General features: G+C 32.9%; 1 protein-coding gene across 1 annotated transcript; it reads right to left on the reverse strand.

Annotated features, from left to right (window-relative positions):
- Positions 1 to 6,534: 6,534 nt before the first annotated feature.
- Positions 6,535 to 12,311, reverse strand: LOC143628483 (calmodulin-binding protein 60 B-like). The gene is made up of 8 exons (XM_077098070.1): positions 12,203 to 12,311; positions 12,011 to 12,077; positions 10,191 to 10,243; positions 9,519 to 10,000; positions 8,264 to 8,424; positions 7,948 to 8,148; positions 7,704 to 7,857; positions 6,535 to 7,085 (listed from the first exon to the last, which is right to left on the reverse strand). Exons 1-8 carry the CDS (start codon positions 12,298 to 12,300, stop codon positions 6,712 to 6,714), a joined length of 1,590 nt encoding a protein of 529 aa, XP_076954185.1. The 5' UTR covers positions 12,301 to 12,311; the 3' UTR covers positions 6,535 to 6,711.
- Positions 12,312 to 19,988: the final 7,677 nt, after the last annotated feature.

Here is a 19,988-nt window from a genome sequence, read left to right on the forward strand (position 1 = left end):
TAAGATGGGAATTTGGTCCATTTGGGGCTGATTTGTTTGACAATTGGTTTTTAAGATTTAGTACGCGCGTATTCGACTCGATTTGCATACCGACGGGTGAGTTGTGCATCATGGTTAGCCCCGACCATGATCGTAGGGTGAATTTGGTTAATTGAAAGGTTTTAGAGGCTACGGTAAAGTAAAAGAGTATGGGTTGGGCCCCGGGCCAAGTTTTGGGCCTGAGCGGGACGTTAGGCAAGTGTGTTCTTATGGTCTAGTTTAGTAACGCGTTGTGTACAATTTACAGGCCTTTACTTGTGAGCGTGCATTTAGAGATTTCCTAGCTCGTTGCTGGTGTTTGGTTGATCTCATGTGAGTTCATGATGCTCCTTTTCACTCTTTTCAAGTTTTGGGCTAGCATGCATACCTAAGTGTTTTTCTTACTTGATGAAATGTTTTAAACGATTTTATATAGGCTTGCTAGTATATGGTAGGCCTTGGGATGTTAAAAATATAAATATATATATATATATACATATATACATTATTGTTTGGCCTATATTTGGCGGAGTTGTAGTCGTTTCAACTACGGATGTTGTGTATGCCTACTTTGTGTTTACATGCGTTGATGTTACGTGTTTGAGTTATACGTTGGCTCGACCCTGATGTTATACGTGGATGTTATATATATATATATATATAGGGATGTACTTGAAAGGATTTATATATATATATATCTTTTGTATATGTATGTATGAGAATGTTTAGTCTTCGGTAATGATGACTTAATGGATGCACTCTGTTTACTTAAAAACTTTTGGTATGTCTATCATATTTGTTATTACTGATATTATTTACTTAAAACTTGAACTCACTCAGCTCAAGCTGACTTTGTGTGCATGTTAGTGTGAGTTACAGGTTAGGAAGAGGATGCCTTATCGCTTGGACGTGCGCGAAGCTACTTGGACGGTGAAGGGCATACGTGGATGGAAGAATGTACTTTGAACAATTTTATTTTAAATAGTTTCATGAATTATATTTTAAAGTTGGTTTTGGGCAAAATTCCCGGGTTTTAGGGAACTTACTTCACTATATGTTTTCCGCTGAATTTACACTCTGAGATGTTTGTTTTAATGGAAGAAACAGTTTTCAAGTTTAATTACTTTAAATAATATTTTGTATGAATACCAACTGTGGGGCTCTCGGGGTTCGGGGTCTTACAGCACTGAAATAGCTGCACGTACCTTTCTGTGTTGGAGGAATTTTTATGATTTTTATGTGGACTAGAAAAATATAATAAAAATATCCTTATAAACCTAAGACATTTATTAAACTCAGGTAAAAATTTAATTATTTTTTTCTATGGTTTTCCTATGTAATAAAATACATCTTTGCATGTTATACTCGTTATTGATCGATGCGTTCGTTTTAGGCTTAACCGGTGGTTGTCCAATTGTGTTCTTGTCGAGGCTGTTTAAAGTGAGGTTTTGCTCCGTCATCTTCCTAGTTATGTCATATGTGTTATGCTTTAGTATCGTAAGCTATGAAGCTCGTTTGATTGAACAATTGTCGATTGATTGAAAAACTAGAATTTCGGTTGTCTAGTTTGTTGATTGTTGGGTTTTGCGCGTTTTTTGAGGGGATTAACAACCAATTCAGATTGTGTAGCCTTGGAATGTTATACGGGCTGTGAAAAACTTAATTTTTATGTGAATGTGGCTGAATTGGTTGTCGATTCCTCAAACGGGTCGGTACAACGTAAATTCACGTTTAATCGGTAGTTTGTGTCTTGTACAAGTGAATTGCCGACCCATTCAACCTATGTAGTGTCGTGTGGACTTGTTTGATGTAATTATACTTAATTTGGTCCACATGGGGCTGAGTTGGTTTCTAAGTGCATAAACGACTCGTTAGCGCACGTATTCGATACAATTAACAACTTTGGGGTGTGGTTTGGAAATCCTTTGTCCCGAGAATTAACTAAGGGTGGTGTTGGTAAATACATGGCCTCGGGGGATGATGTAATTGAATTTGGTAAGGTCGAGGCTTTAGGTCAACCAAATCATGTTAGAACGCCTCGTAGAATAAACAAGACGGTACGGTTTGGTTAGTAATCTTTGTGTGCAATCCGACAGGCTTGTGATTTGTGGATTGGCTTAGAGGTTCTCTAACTCATTGGTATTTGCGTGGCTCGTGTCAGGAGAGTTCATGATGCCCTTTTTAACTCTTTTACGTTTTGGGCTGGCATACACACTCAATTACAATTTTACTCGATTTTACTAGTTAAAACAATTTGAAGGACAATGTATAGCCTTGTTATTATTTGTGCATTTATGAAACCAGGTGTGGATTATATTTTATGCCTTAGGATATTTTAGACTTGTTTGGTCATAAATTCCTTAAGGTTATATATGTTGTTTATGGTCTAGACTCGAGGATGTTATTAGACTTGGTGTTAATTGAATACGAGTAGACCTACTTACTTTAGTTCATATTTTGGACTTACTTGTATATATTACCTTATAGCCTACGATTGTTGATATTATTTTGTTCCTTGTGACTAAGATTTATGTGAGTAGGCCTATTGATGTGTGTGTGCATGGTAATTATGGTCGGATCAAATATATTACTCGGGTTTTTAAATCCCGTGGTGGAGAGGCCCGTGTGGCGTAATCATTATTTAGGCGTAAGATTTATGTTAGTTATTACTCTTAATAACTTGCGTTTTTTATAAAAAATTTTGTATGTTGATATTAATTAAGTGTAGTTTTATCAGTTTTGACATCTATATTTACGATTACAATTATGAAAATTAGTTTTTTTACGCGTATCTATGTTTTTTTTACACATATGTAAATTTTTATGACATAAATTTTACACATGTGTAACTTGTGATTTATATATGTAATCAAAAATTTTTTTTTATAAATATGATAAAGTAAGTCTCAAATAATGTTAATATATAAAAAAAGTTAAAAAAAATATTTGATTTTTAAGAGTTCCTAAAAGTTCTTAACTTTTTTTGAATTTTCAAATGAAACTAACCCTATATATATATATATATATATATGGCAAGTATATTTTGAAAACTCATGTGAGATGTAAAAACTCTTGAAAACCCATGTTGTGACTCTTACTTGAACACATCATCAATTGTATTTCAATTTATTCTAAAAGTTAAAGGGTGTTTTGATCATTCATATTTTAACTACTTTATATCTTTCTAAACCCCTTTAACCCCTGATATATTCATATTCTCTTTTATGGTAAGATACATCATTTACTATATATTATATATTTAAATAAATAAACATAACAAATTTCAAATGGCATTTTCATGTACCTATTATTTTTAGATAATTTTCTTCCTTGTAATAATTATTGCAAAATTAAATTATTTAATAATTATGTTAAATAATTATTTTTTAATAAACCCTGATTATTTGTTTTTTTTTTAATTGTGACAAAAGTTATCAAACAATACATGTGGCTGTAATAATTCAAAATTTTTTATTAATATATATTTTAATACATTTTACATATTTCAAAAGTTTTTGATAAACCTTGATCATTTGTCTTTATCTATTGTGTGTTTTTTTAACCCTCATAATTTTCACATAAAGTTAAAACTAGAAACCTACATAATTTATTTTTCTCAATTCTGCTTTGAACCAATGATGGTGGTGAATTATAATTCACTGCAATGTAAATAAATCTTAAACTGTTCAACCTTTTTTTTCTTTTTATCCTTTAAACTTTTTTTCCCTCTTTATTCATAACATGTCAATTTTTTTCTCTTTATTGTTATTCTATTATACAAAACTCTTTATAAATGATAATAACTAGATTTCTACTCGACACATTGCGGCAGCGAGTCGACGCAAGTTTGGTAGCCGATAATAACTATAATGCTAAAAAATGCGCTAGTTATTTTACTAGAACGATAACTCATATACATGTTTTAAGTTTCCGATCTAAATTAAACATTTTTACAATCATAGGTTAAACATTTGACTAGATAACTTTTACATCTTTTAGTTTCGTGCTTTTTTATAGTATATTTTGGGGGTTTACAACTAGGGGTGTTCAAAAAGCCCTCAACTCACGACTCGCTTGAAAAACACTGGAAAAAAGCTTGTACAAAAAAAACTCGATTTAAAATCAAGCCGCGTTGGCTAGGCTAAAATATGTAAACTTAAGTAAATTTATTACATATTTATAAAACATGTTATTTAAAAGTATGTAACATTTTTTTAAAAACTTGTTGCATATTTAAAAATGTGTTACATCTTTTTATAAAACGTAAACTTATTTAAAAATACGTAAAACTTGTTTAAAAATATTTAGACATTTTTTTTAAAATACTTTACACACTTAAAAATCATGTTACGTTTTTGTAAATATTTGTTACATGTATATAAAGCATATTACTTAAATATTTTGTTACATATTTAAGAATATGTAAACTTAATTAAAAATACATAAACAAGTTGAAAAATTTGTTGCATACATAATAATACCTTACATATTTTTATAGAATGTAAACTTCATTTAAAAATATGCAAACTTGTTCAAAAATATTTTCACATTTTTTTAAAAATACGTTACACATTTAAAAAATATATATATTACATATTTATAAATATGTAATCTAAAATTTGTAAACTTAGTAAATTTGATACATATTTATGAAACATGTTATTTAATATATTTTGCTACATATTTAAGAATATATAAACTTATTTAAAAATACATTTTTAAAGTGAAAATTATTCTTACATGTCTAAAAATATGTAAAACAAAATTACAAATTTAAATGACAAAATAATAAAAAGGTGTTTTAAATTTTAATTAAAAAAGAAAAGATCTCTAACAATAATAATAAAAAATCTAATAAAAACCAAATTAAAAAAGTTAAAAAGTCTAGATCCACATTCCTTTTAAGTCTTTTCACTCTATCAATCCCTTTCTCATCCCTCCATTATCACACGACCCCGACGACGGCGAGTAACCGGAAGCACCATCTCGACATGAAATCGACCATTAGAACTCGCTACCGCGTAAGGGCTGAAACCTCGCCGCCGCCGGGCTTGCATTTCCACCAGCTGAAATCCGCAAAACCTGATCTATTTGTTGCCAAAATAAAGCTTCTGGCCACCATAATAGACAAATGGACCACCACCACTAATGAAGTGGAAAGAGAGATAGCTCTATGGTTTATGGTTTGCCTGAATGTGTGATTGTTTTTTGTGGGTTTTCAAATGTATGTGCGAGAGAAAGAGGATTGAAGTTGCAGGTTGTTTTACGTGTATGTAACATACATATATTACGCATGTGTAAAAAAAATTCAAAAAAAAATCATTACGCTGAGTTCTTTCGAGTTCTAAAGGGGTTCTCGTTTGAAATCACACACACATATATATATACAGAGGGGAGATATTTTGAGAACCATGTTGAGTTTTAAGAACTTAAGAATTCAATTCTTAGTCACACATTTTATTAAATGGATTGGATTATGTGGTTGAGATTAAATCTGACTAAAAAGTCAAAGTAAGAAAGAGAATAAAGTTGTAAGTGATTACACTAACTTTTACGTCCGTTACACATGTTTAATAAGTCGACTCGGGCCGTAAAAAATTCTGTAATTTTTTTACGTGTATTTAACTTACATATATTACGCATGTGTAAAAAAATTCGAAAAAAAAATCAATACACTGAGTTCTTTCGAGTTCTTAAAACTCAAAGGGGTTTTCATTTGAAATCTCTTATATATATATATATATATATACATACATATAGGCTAAGTATAAAATGAAAACCCACTTGAGTTGTGAAAACTCTAGAAACCCATTCTCAACCACATGTTTTTAATTAATGTTTAAATCTTATGGTTCACAATTAAAATGAATAAAAAATGTAAATATAAATATAATTTTTTCTCTCTCCTGAAAACATATATAAAAATTAGTAAAAAAATGTTAAAAAATAGCAAAACATTTTTTTTTATGTTTCGATATTTTTTAATAAATGTTACAACATACATTACATGTAACAAAAAAAAACGATGTTACATAGTGTTTTCACGAGTTTTCATAATTCAAGTGGGTTTTCATTTTAACCTTACCCTAAATGTATATATATATTTACTTATTCTTACCCAAGGTCTCTAAGTAAACCTTATGGATTCTACTGTATCATGTTTTATGATTTTTTGATGGGATACGACCGTTTATGCTTTATATTTCATTGGATTAACCTTTTAGATGCAAAAAAGCGTGGTACAAATAGGTTAAATTTTGAATCATATCGCCCGAAGCTTGATTGTTTTCTCGGTAGTATTTAAATAAATTTGACTGTATTCAGTATGCAATTTATTATGTGGAGATATTGTGTCAAGTATACATACACACCCAAATACTTTGTCAACATAATAGTATGTACATATTAAATCAGTTTCACATACCCGTATGTAAACTAATTTGTACATACAATCAAAAGCTTTATTGCACATAATACTAGTTTGAACATCAATATTACATTACGTTACATTGTAAAAGGCATAAAAACAATGGCGATCGCATACACAAATCCCGCCACAAAAACATACTATAGGAGAAACTTAACCCCTAAAACAACTGCTTTTACAACTATACTTACCACTTTCATCTATTTTACAAGCACACACCCAAAAAGTTGAAAAAAATGAAGACATTCAAAGAAGAAAGAAACATATTAAGTTATCATCTCTAGCCCACCCGAGGTAAATGACGCCCGATTAATATACGGATACAGTTTTTCCATTCTTTTTGCAGCAACGTCTCGCATAACTAAAACCCACTTGATCGCTGCCCGAATCTTGCACCACCTACCCCTAGGGGACCCGTTTCTTGTGAAACGTACACCAAAATCAGAGGAACCAACATCTTGCCATGATGATGGTCCCACTTGATAATTTAAAGCACGTGCCAGCTGACCTGGCACCATACTCGGCCCCGAACTACATCCTTCACCATAAGGTCCATAGCTAAAATCTTCTGTTACGTATCGATTGCTGTTACTTGCCCTGGACATCACTGGCAGCGATGTCAGCTGCATGTGTGTTTGATCTGCACATAATAGAGTTGTGTTAACTTATCGTGGTAGTTTTGACCAGTTTACTTATCAACGGGTCGATTTGGGTTATATTTTATCACTAAAGAGTTGAAGAAAAAAGTGGGTCGAAAGTGGTACGATTTTTTTTAAATCGTAAACAATTAAAACCTCATAAATGTTCTGATTTAATAAATTAGTTTGTTATTGAAATGATATAATCTAGAGTTGAATTCGGTTTTAGACTTTGTGGTTTGACCAAATAACTCCTTTAGTCATAGTTTAAATTTGAATTTTTTAGTCCTACAGTTTCATTTTCGTCTCAATTAAAAACCATCCCACTAGCCCCTTCCAAGTTTTCTGTTAACTTTTTGTTGAAGGAACAAAATAATCCTTTCATTATTGTGTGACGTAGCCAAAATAATAAAATATTTGGGACTCAATTGAATAGAAATAATATTAATACCATATGAAGATTTTATTAATTTGACTAGGTAACACAAATAATCCAAGTGTATTTTAGTCTTTTAATAAAAAGTTCAACAAAAAATTTAAATGTGGTCAGTGGCTGGACAAGGGTTATACAGGTCAAACCACAAGAACTAAAATCGTAGTTAACTTTATAACTTATATACCTGAGTGCAGGGATGGGATATTAGCGCCACTTATAAGAGCGTCACCAAGTAAATTAGATGTTAAACCTGAGGCTCCAAAAACTGACAAATCGTCCATCGGTAACATCACATCTAAATATTTATAAAACCGCTGCTTTAAAGATTCCACCAAAGCCTGCACGTCACGTAAACATGTATAACTATCACATTTCAATTAACCTCGTTAAAAAAATAGCATTAAAAGACCGGGTCAAAGCGCACAAACCATCTGATAACCTGGAAGCTTGTCAAGTGAAGAGTAACTTTGACCATCAAAAGTTGCACCAACAATACAGAAAATGGAATTGAATAAAAGCCCAATTCCTTCTGCCATAGAGTTATATACATACAAACTGTCATCTAAAACACAATCTTTCGCGTGTTTTATAATCGTGTCCCATGTCTTGCTACTAGACCCGCCAAGTATCTGTTTTATTATTCAAATAATAAATAATAATAATAATAATAACAATAATAATAATAAGTGGCTGGTTTATGAAAAACTTAATGTGGCATGAAACTAATAATACAGGCTACGTTACCTTGCGTAGTGAAGACTCGTTTGTGACATATATTTGTAAGAAGTGTTTCACAGTACAAATTCTGTTTGACCCCAATCGTTTATGAAACGCCCCGTCTTTTGCTATCTTTTCTAAACGCCATATGTCATCATCTAAAGCTGGAGGATGGTGCTTCTTGTATGCTAAACCATGAAAAAAATACTATTACTCATAATATGATTATAATTATCGGTAATATTAACTCTTTGCCAGTGTTTAAAGTAGACGTAGATGTCACGGATTTTGGACTACAAAATATTGTAGGGGTACTTTGGGAAATTCACTAATAAGCGGACATTTTAAAAAAAAACAACATAGACTGAAAAGATTATAAGATATTGACTTAGAGAAATTTAGATGCTGCAGCTTGACCTATCTGACTTACTAAAGTGTCAAATGGATCCGATCGGCTTGCAGACAATGGAAGCATATTCAAACGCATAAAACACCTCTAAATCACTTTACTAGAAAAAGTTGCGCAACAAGTTTCCAATAATATAATCTTATGTAATCACTTTGTACGTTTTTTAATAATTAAATCCAAAAAAATGGATAAATTAGTGTTTTCGGTCAGTCTAACCAGTTTTATCCAAAAAAATGGATAAAACTTAACTAAAAAATTACCCAAAAACTTTTCAATTATATAATCTCTCTAATCATACTTATTATCTTCTTTAACTATCAAATCCTATAAAAAGGATAAAAAGTAATGTTTGCAGGTCAACCCAACCAGTTTGGACCTTTGAATGAAACCACTCTAAAACACCTTATTAAATAAGTCACATAAAAACTTTGTAACAACATAATCTCTATAATCAAACTAAATACGCTCTTAAATTACAAAAGAAAACGAGATAAAACAGTGTTCACGGGTCAACCCAACCCGTTTTCACCCGCTTTGACCTGTGAATAAAACCCCTCTAAATCACAATTAAAAAGTTTCACAAAAACTTTGTACTAATATATTCACAGCAGACATACTTAACATGTTCTTTAAATACTAAATTGAAAAAATGGACAAAATAGTGTTTGCAGCAACCCAACCAGTTTTGACCTGTAAATAAAATCCCTTTATATCACTTTACTATAAAGTTACTCAAAAACTGTGTAATAATATGATCTCTATAACCATACTTAATGCGCTCTTTAATGATCAATATCCAAAAAAACTGGAAAGCAGTGTTTGTAGGTCAACCCAACCAGTTTTGACCCGCAAACACACATAAAGAAGACTTACATTCTCCACGTTGATCTTTCACCACAAATGGCTCACTTATCGCTTCTCGAATCCTCACTCCCGAAACTGCACGTGCACCTAGCCTAAACGTTCGACTCCGCCTCCAACTTGAATTATCAGTAAAATACACATCACCTAAATCACTGACCCCGCCTTTTAGAACCGTCACTAAATCACCTGCCAGTAACGGTCGTTTCCCGTCTCGTGCATATATAACTTTAGCCTCAAAATCATTTTGAGACCAATCTTCATCATCATCAACAGTGAAGTCACCATCAAGTGGAACGAAGTGTATCTTTAAAGAAGATAACCGTCCCGTTGATACTATTCGATTATTATTAGTGTCGAATAAGACTAGTTTAACTGTAGTGTTGTCCTCAGATTCCACCTTGCTGCCTGTGAATAGCATTTGTGGTAACTTGGATTGGAAATGAAGCTGAAAAGATGTCGTGTCGCATGATTCTAGCACGCCAAAGGGAGATCTATCACAAACATGAGATCATGTCAAATGAACCTTCTAGAGTAACTATTATTACTATACAGTTTTGAACTAGAGTAATTACAGTACAAAAAATACTCTACTTATTTGTACGCTTTCCACGTTAAAAGTTGTTTGTATTTTACCCCAACACTATATATATAATTAAGATTTGAACGAGATGAAGATCTAACCTTGGTGATGAAGAGCAGAGGCGTTGACATGCACGTTGCACCTCATCTCGTACCTACCAGAAAATGGATCGCACGTTAGTAAATAATATATGGAAGAATGCACAAAATAAAATATTTACACAATAGTAACTCAGTTTTTCAAGTATTTCATTGAAGTCAGTTAACCATCAGGTGTTCTAATCCTATATAATTTTTCTATGAGTGAAAGTTTTTCAAGTATTTCATTGGATAATTTTTCTGTGATCTTATTATTAATATTATTATAATTAGTAGTAGTTTTTATATAACTGTTAAACTTTGATTTCCTTTATTTTGCTTCATATACATGTACTTAGAGCCGAGGGTCTCTCTGGAAGCCACCTCTTTATTCCTTTGGATAGAGGTACGGTGTGCCTACATCCCACCCTCCCCAGACCCTACTTATAGCTTTGCTGTCGGTGGGATTTTACTGGGTATGATTGATTGATTGAGCTGGATAATACTTATATGAATCTAGGTTACTGTTTACTGATTATTTTTTCCAAATTGACTTAAACCTAACAGTTATGAAACTTGGTTATTATTAAGTGATTGTCTTTTATCACTACTTGTTTACTTCAGTTGCACTTATTAGTAACCAAGATTCATATATTTTTCATTTGCCTCGTTTAATTCTAAAAACCTTAAAACAGAATTTTTTACCAAAATAGGGTGGGTGGAAAATTTATTTATCTAAATAGGTGATTTGAAAAGTATTTACCAAAATAGGTATTTTTAAAAAACTTGTTTATCTCTTTCCAAATCTCATTAGACCAAATGCAATTTATTAAAAACAAGATAAAAAAAGGTACAGATGTTGATATACATACAAAATCTGTATGAAGAATTGATAAAATGGAACGGCATAAGTATAAATGACCATTTCTTTATATTTTCACTTTATGTTCCTTTAATTTAATTAAAATCTTATATAACATATTCTTAAACCTCATTTCCTAACCAAACATTAACGTAATAAATAATTAAAAAAAAGGAACTACGAATTTAACATAAGAACACAAGAACTATGTAAAGATATTGGTTAGGCCAAACTCGAACCCTTCAAGTCAATTCATTACCGATCTCAATATCAAAATGTTGACTTTATAAGTAGTATTCATAAATATTTTACTGCGATGATAACAAATGATTGACTTTACTAGTTAAATACGAATTTTTCGAGACCTAAAAATTCTTGTTTTCTTCTTTTTAACTCCTTTCTTATCTTTTCTTTATGGAAGTCCATGAAGCTAATAAGTTGATAATGTTTTTAAAAAAATAGTAGCTAGTTATAAATCACATTTGTCTCATGTACGAGATTTTAAAATTTTGTTAACATATAAATTTGTTTGCCTTATAAAATTAAGATTTATTGTAAATCAGAATAATAGTCCTGTTTTGTTTTTTTATATTAAATAGAACAAAATAATAGCATTATAATCAAAAAGACTATTTAAAATAAATAAATAAAGGTATATCTTAAACAAAAGAAAATAAATAAATGAAACCTCGATAAACCTGGCATCTTAGTTTAATAAGAAAGACAATAATTAATTAGTTATTAGAAAAATAAAAGAAAATAACAATAACTTAACTGAATCATAAAAATAAAAAAGAAAGAGTTATAATAAATTAGTTAAATAAAGATGTAAAGGAGAAGTAACATATTTTGTTAAATACTTTTCAAATCACCTATTTTGGTAATTAAATTTTTCACCCACCCCATTTTGGTAAAAAAACTCCTTAAAACACGTATGTATAATCAAATTGTTAAATAAACGCACTAAGTAGAGTGATCTTACCCATTTCCGAATCAATGGTTCCAAAGTCGAAGCTAACTCTTGAGACGAAAGCCCATGCATTACATTTCTAGCAAGAGCACTTCAGAAAAACAAAACGGGCCATGTCAAGAAAATTAATAATAATAATAACAATAAAAATAATAATAATAAATTTAAAAACTAAAAAAATGGATTAAAATCATAATCACTCACTTTGATGAGACAAGTTTTTGCTTGGATTTATTATTGAGAAGTTTGCAGCTGCCATCTTCTTCTTCTTGAGCCTCACCTAACTGTCGTTTCAGTACCATCAACACCCAAAAATAAAAAACTATCAGTCTTATAATCAGTTAATGGTACATAAATAAAATCCAAACAGCCAAAATTTTTAGGCTATTTATAGAAAAAGGTGTGTACGTGAAAGGTTCTTTGAAGCTTCCTAGTCAACTGTCAACTATATAAGATAAATTATAAAATCAACAATAAATATATATATATATATATATATATATATATATAATAGTATAAGAACTACGTGGACCGTTGTGGGCGGGTGTGGGTTTGTTATGTAAAGAATATAAGGTTGTATGCACCATAGAATCTTTTTGTTGTCATATAATAAATTATGGTTTTCCAACAAGATTGCTTGAATTATGTACCTTTTACCATATTAAATGAATTAATTCCCTATCTATATCACTGTATACTGACAAATATCAGAAGACTACCAAAAGTGCCATCCATGGTACCAACTACAAACGAAAAGTAGCTGTTAATTCTCCCTTGAATAATATTCTTCTAACTCAAAATAGAAATTGCATGGTAATTGGTATGTAACATAGTTTGGTAAAAATGCTTTACTAGTGTTTGCTAAGCATGCTAGAGTGACCTAACACCCTATTTGGTTCACATAATTTACTCGAATTGGAATCGGGCTCATTCCTAGGGGCTGATCAACTTTAAAGGAACAACAAAAATGTTTCGTTGCCTTTGATCATTCTAGATGTTCATGTTAGAGAGAATATATTATTTAAGGTTTATTGTTAAATTGTTGCCGATTTAGTTGAGTTTCCTTTGTTTTCTAAGCATGTTAGCTGTTTCGGTTTGTTCAAAGTTGTTTTTCGATGGTATTCTCCGATGACGACAACTGCGTTGATTAGCTAGATGGGGGCTGGGGAGGAAAATTGTGCTGTAGGGTTTGGAATGGGGAAGAAGCTGATGGTAAACAAAATTTAATGTTTTAACTTTTCTTTTTTTTTTTAATTAACATATATATTAATTAATTTAGGTAAAATTACAAAAGTATAGTCGACCTTATTTAACGAAAAAGTTAACTTGGTTTTGGAGAAAGGACAAACGGTGTTGGATTTATAAACGTAAAGTACAAAACCGACCAATTTAAAAGATAAAGGGCAACAACTGAAATCAGATACAAACATAAAGAACAATCTCTGTAATTCTGTCTTTATTAAAAGAACAGAGAACGGTTAGCATGCGCGTATGGTTAGTGATGAAGGTGAATGGTGGAGGAGGTGATGTGGTGGTGTTGAGGTGACAAAACATGAAGAATGAATAATGATGAGTATAACATATGACCTTAACAAAACTAGATAGATGCCTTGTTGCTACTAGCTAGTTATAGATATAAAAGTTGTTTTCGTCTTGATTGGGTGCTAAAGCCTCTTGCATTTTAAGGAAAAGCTAAAATGTGACATAGGATTAATCATCGAAGAGATTAGTATATAACACTCATAAAGATCCATCGTTATTTAATAATTGTCATGGGACTCCCAAATTTCCTACTTAATCTACAATAAAATATTCTCACTTGACGGTTGCTACAAGTTACTCAATTATTTAATGCATTCAATAACATAAAGGCAAAAGAGTCAAATATTAACTGTGAAGTATAATACAAAGAGAAACAATAAATGCGTACCTGCTGACTAGATAGATGTTGATTTGTGGCTTAGGGTTCATGTAAGGAAGCTTGGTGGAAACCACAGAGAGACGTGTGTGATTCTCACTAGTACAAACATTATTATTAAATCAATTAAACGTTGATTTTCTTTTGAAAAGTCGTCGAGTAAGCCAACAAAACGATACGATATTAGAATTTAGCGGTAAAACAAAACATGGAGGACAAAAAAACAAAGATTTTGGTGGATTGAACGTTAAAAAGTCGGATTGTCGTTGTAGCTGTCGCTGATCCATTCAATGGAAGAAGGAGAATCGCTTTCATGGGAATCATCTACGAAAGCCTCTTGGTCAAAGATTTCAAGAGATTTCTTTCTCCAGTATTGTGTCTTTTGGATCAAGTAGGGTTCTTAGCGTTGACATGTTGCTTTCACCTTTAAGTTTAATATGTTTTTAGTATAAAGAGTAAAGACTAGTATCATATTGTGACTTTTTTAATTGTTAGTGAACGTATCGATCTGAACAAGACATGTTTATTATTTCAACGTGTTTTAAGAAGAGTTTCGCTACGTGCATCTGCCCAAGAAAGGTCATATTAGTCGCTTGGCCTTTAAGAGTCGTTTGTGTAACATACAATTTTGGGTGAAATATAGCAACTCTGAAAGTTGACGAACCTAATTGCAATAATGTCACATTTGAAGTTCAGGGGTCTAATATAAAATGTGAAAGTTTTAGATTAGACTGGCCGTCTAAAGGATTAGATGGTCCGTCTAATGCATGACTTATCGGCAAAGATGTTTGTTGAGATGGGCCACCTCACCTGGCTACTTTTTTGAGATAGTCCTATCTCACGACCATCTTAGCCATCAAGAACTGATTATGATTAGACAGACTGTCCAGTCTTCATACTGTATGTCTGAATGTCGAGTCAGCAAAGAAATTGAGACACAAGGCCATGCCACAACGTGTCAAACGTGCATTGAGGCATGATCAGAGCTCGGGGAACTATATATAGAGACCTCTCACAGTTCCATAATCATTCACAACATTGTTATCACTCCTTAATCAATCTTAAAGCCTCATAACTTATGCTTTTTAAGTTCTTGGTGTTCATAAGCCATAATCCAATCAAAGAAGGTGTTTCCAATAGCAAGAAGGTTCTAATTACACTCTCCATAAACTCTCCATAAGTATTAAAAGATTATCTCAAGTTGCTCCTAAGTTGGGAGGTTTCTTAGCAGTAAGGTAACCAAGTTCTGACTATTAAAGTTCATTTTCATTCGTTTAAGCCACATAGGTAGTTACAAAAAATAAAAACTCGTTAAAATGGTGTTATTGGAATGCTAACAACGTTTATAAGTCGTGTAGGAGATTTAGAATCAATAAACGAACGTCAGATTGATGTTTAAAATGGTTTTCACTAAATCAAGTTTGTGCAGACTGTTAGACAGATCGTCTAACTATTCACACGCTCCGCCTAAAGCCAAACACAAAAAGGGTATGTTTAAAACGGTTGGACTGATGAACCGTCTAATCATGAAACAACCTATCTAAACTTAAGACAACCCGTATAAAACAAGGTTTCGGTCAAAAGTCAAACCATTGTTTGACGGACCGTCTAATACCAGTTTGATTATTTTAATAAAAAATAAGTTTTGAACATATTAACCAAACTTACACATTTAAACAAGGTTTGAAACTATGATATCGGACTATAAGAGTTTTAAACAAGATTACAAACAATTACGATATTGATACAAAGTTATTATGATAATCAGTCAAGAGATATTAACAATTATTGGCTTTTCAACATATAAAAGGTGAATACAACCCCAACTCTTTTAAATTATTTTAACGAATCATTTAACTGAGTCAAATTTTACATAGGATTATAGATCCCTAAAATTTATATAAAAGGTAGGCGTGGACTCTCAGTTTCTGGTATACATTTGTCTGTATTCTTTACATATGTGGTCAGACGATAGGCACACCACCATGCTTGGTCAGTCTCCTGCTCGCGAAGGACGAAACCAAGTAATCCATTAAAGGAGTGGTCACGTGCATATGAGTAGTTGCTAAGTAGTCGAACATTGTCCGTTGAGTAATTTCGAATTGAGCTGATGTTTATAACAGTATTACGAAAATATTTATAGTTAACGTATTCACTAGCAATTGTACTAACGTACTTTCCAAAACCGTTTACAGGTGATTGGTAGGTAAATATGATATAAGGGGATGGAGATAGTCATTAACTGCTAAGATGGCTAATGTAACATAAAGTGTAATTTTTTAGCATCAAATCAACCCCATATTTATTTAAAACTCCATACAAATTCGTTGTATTTAGTACTTATTTAAGTTGTTTGGGAATTTGCAGGCGCGGGCGTCCGCCCAACAAAGAAATGACGAAAAGATGGCGTTCCAGGAAATCTAGTTTTGTTTAGATGTGCACGATTGTGCCAAGGAAGGGCGCGCCCATGCTGAGCCAAGATTCTAGTGCACAAGCTAGTGTCGAGCCAAGTGACCGGGTACGACCGTGCCGTATGCGAACACGATGGTGCATCCTTCCACATAGTCAGTGATAACCAAGACACTTGAACGACCGTGCCACTTGCTAGCTTGACCGTGCCAAACCTGAGCCAATCAGACCATGCAGGAGCTAGTGCAGTAGCTAGTGTTAGGAGTTCCTCGAAGGCGCACGACTGTGCCTTGGCCATGCACGGTCGTGCTAAATCTAACAGAAACTTTATTCAAATGTGGAAATTGCAAATCTGATTGGCATAAGGTAAAACATTGACCTACTAAATCGGTGCACGGCCGTGCACTTTTAGTGCATGGTCGTGCACTTTGCCAGAAAACTTTATAAACACTTAACTATCCTTATTTTTGTGTGTGGAGTCTTGGGCATTCTCTCTCAACTTGGGGCAGAAAATTCAAGGTGTCTCCAAGAGTTTGAATGCTTCCATCAACTACAAGATCCCTCATTCCATTTTTCAATATTTACTTGATTTTGGTTTGCATTCCCTTGTTCAAGAACATGTTTTGTAAGCTAATTTTGAGTTTGGTTTTAGTTGTACAAGCCTTATGGGCTAAATACTCTAGCTTTCTAGACAATGTTGAAGCTTTTACTAATGTGATACTTTATCTATGCATGATTTTGGTAACTTGGTGTTCTATCAAGATTATGATAAACTTATGAGTTTATTTTAATGGTTCTCATGCTTGTTAGAGTTGAATAAGTATGTTAGTTTTACAAATGCTTGAACATTCATGATGGAAAACCATGCTTTAGGTGTTTGTTTGTGGACTTGAATGACTAGTGAAAACTAATTTGTATGCAAAATATTGACAAGTATGGAACCTTTCACTTGATATTGGAAAATTGAAGAGTCTTGTTATGATTCATGACTTGGTGTTAGACTTGCTAGTTTAAAGATTCATAAGTTGATAATTTGTTTGTAAAATATTGACAAGTATGGAAGATTTCACTTGATATTGGAAAATTGAAGAGTCTTGTTATGATTTATGACTTGGTGCTGACTTGCTAGTTTAAAGATTCATAAGTTGATATTGACTTCATTAGTTTGGATAGTTTAACATAATTTTAGGTGGTTAGAATGTTTGTTCATGCTATCTTTCCTTTGATTATGAGACATGGTTATTTTGACAAGCAATTTATTGTATGTTTATCTCTTGATTGAAAACTCATCATGTTGATTATTTGTTAGTATTAGTTTGCTTGATTGTAATCTAGTATTTATTTTTATATTCATGATGTTTTACCATGTTATTGCTATTTTATCATGTTAGTAGAGTGAATGCATGTCTAAGTAGTCTTTTGGATTGATTGCTCTTGTGTGTTATTTTCTTTGTGTTCATTATATGCTTGTTTAGTTAGTTAAAAAAAATAAATCAAGATTTCTTTGTTCGGTTAGTCATTTACAAAGATTTAGTACTAGAAAATTACCGTATCCATGGATTAACACTCGGTTCTTACCAACACTCTATTGAAAATGATAAGAACACTTGCCTTTTATGTGTGGTTTAGTTTTAGATGAAAACCTATTTTGAAAACCCAATTTGTGTGGCACTTTTACTTAAATTTTTATATATACTTTCATACATGTCAAATTTTTGGCGTTGTTGTCAAGGATAAGGTGATTTTTCGAGAATGATCCGAGTCTTTGATTTAGCCTTATTTTCGATCTATTTAAATTTATTTTATTTCATTTTTATTTATCTTATTTTTATTTTTTTATTTTTATTTTTAGGGTTTGTTCGTTTAGTTCCCACATTCTCTTGGGTGATGAATGTCCACCATGCCTAATCTTGAGCTAGGCTCACCTCTTTTGGAGCCAAGCGACATCTTCGAGAAGACTTAAGGAGGATAGCACGTACGATTTTTAAGTCGTTTGAAAAGAAATCCTTGGAAGACACTAACACCACAGAAGAGATGGCGGACAACCCTAACGGTCATGGTCACATGGATGACTTTGCCACACCATCCATTGAGGGGCATGGCAGTAGTGTTACGCATCCCTAGATTGATGTGAGTTTTGAGATTAAGTCTAGCATGATTCATATGGTTGAAAATTCTCTCTCTTTTCATGGCCTCCAGAATGAGGACCCTCATGCTCACGTTGCACATTTCCTTCAATTATGTGCGACATTCAAATTTAATAATTGTTTTTATGATGCCATAAGACTTAGAATTTTTCCGTTCTCACTTCGCGGGTCTGCTCTTGAGTGGCTAGAAGCGCTCCCTTTCGGTTCCATTGCCATGTGGAATCAAATGGTTTAGCAGTTTTTTCTTCAATACTTCCCACCCGATAAAACTAAAAAATATTATGCAAATATCACTGGTTTACGTGTCGACGATGATGAGTCTCTACATGCTGCCTAGGAGAGATTCAAGGACTTTTTGAGAAAGTGTCCACATCACGGATTGAGTCACAGACTTCAATGATGTACCTTTTTTAACTCTTTGTCCGGGAAACAAAAGCAGGTCGTCGATCAGGTAGCAGGGGGAGATTTTGGGAGGTAGACCCCAAAGGAGGCATTTCAGATCTTAGAATATGCAACTAAGAAGAGCTTCGCATATAATCCGGCTCAAAGTATTCTTTCCACTAAGGGTATATATTAGGTTGATTCAAATACCGTTGTGTCCACCCAGTTATAGGCTATCACCAAAGATTTCACCAATTGCAAACTGACCTTGTCAAATCTAAATCTTGTTGTGGGGTGTCTTATGGGAACACCCAACCAATGAGTGCCAGCAAACCATGGTGATTGAGGATGTTGACTTTGTAGGCTGACAAAACAATGCCTATAGCAACACCTATAATACGAGATGGAAAACCCACCCCAATATCCGCTAGAGAGATGGTGGCAGCTGTCAAAAAAATCAAATGCTACCAGGTTTTCATGGAAAGCCAAATTATCATAGTCAAAACCAAAATCAATCTTACCAGCAAAAGCTCCAATTTCAAGGTTACAGCAGTAGTAATCAGTCAGGTGGAGGGCGTAGTGTTGAGAATCTTTTCTCCCAACTTTTAGCTAATACCGAGACCTCAAAAAAATTGGCTGAGCAAAGGATCTGAAGCTTGATGATACTCTCCAGAGGCATGATCTTGAGTTGAGGACACAAAAAGCGTCTATACAAACCATTGAAAATCAAGTTGGACAGATTGCTCAACTCTTCTCTAAGAGGAAGCAGGGTAGCCTTTCCAGCAACACTGAGACATATCCTAATACTCATGTGAAGGGTATTCCCCTAAGGAGTGATAGGACTACCATTCCAGTTAATGCATCGGTTTCCGTACCAAAAACCGGTTGCTAATGAGACTAAGATTGAGTCTTCAGATGAGGTGCACAGAGGCTAGACCCAGCAAGTACAACACATACCAGATAGCCAATCAGTACTTGTTCACCTCTCATTACATTCCCAGGCCGTTTGAAGAAACAAAAGATGGAAGAGAGGTATAGGAAATTCTTAGAGTTTTTTAAGCAGCTGCACATTAATCTTCCATTCTTTGATGCTTTGAAATAAATGCCTAAGTATGCCAAGTTCTTGAAAGATGTC

This window comes from Bidens hawaiensis, unplaced genomic scaffold (genome assembly GCF_021521415.1).
Source record: "Bidens hawaiensis isolate Kalapana, Puna unplaced genomic scaffold, B.hawaiensis_p1.1 tig00005003_1, whole genome shotgun sequence".
Classification (NCBI taxonomy): Eukaryota; Viridiplantae; Streptophyta; class Magnoliopsida; order Asterales; family Asteraceae; genus Bidens; species Bidens hawaiensis.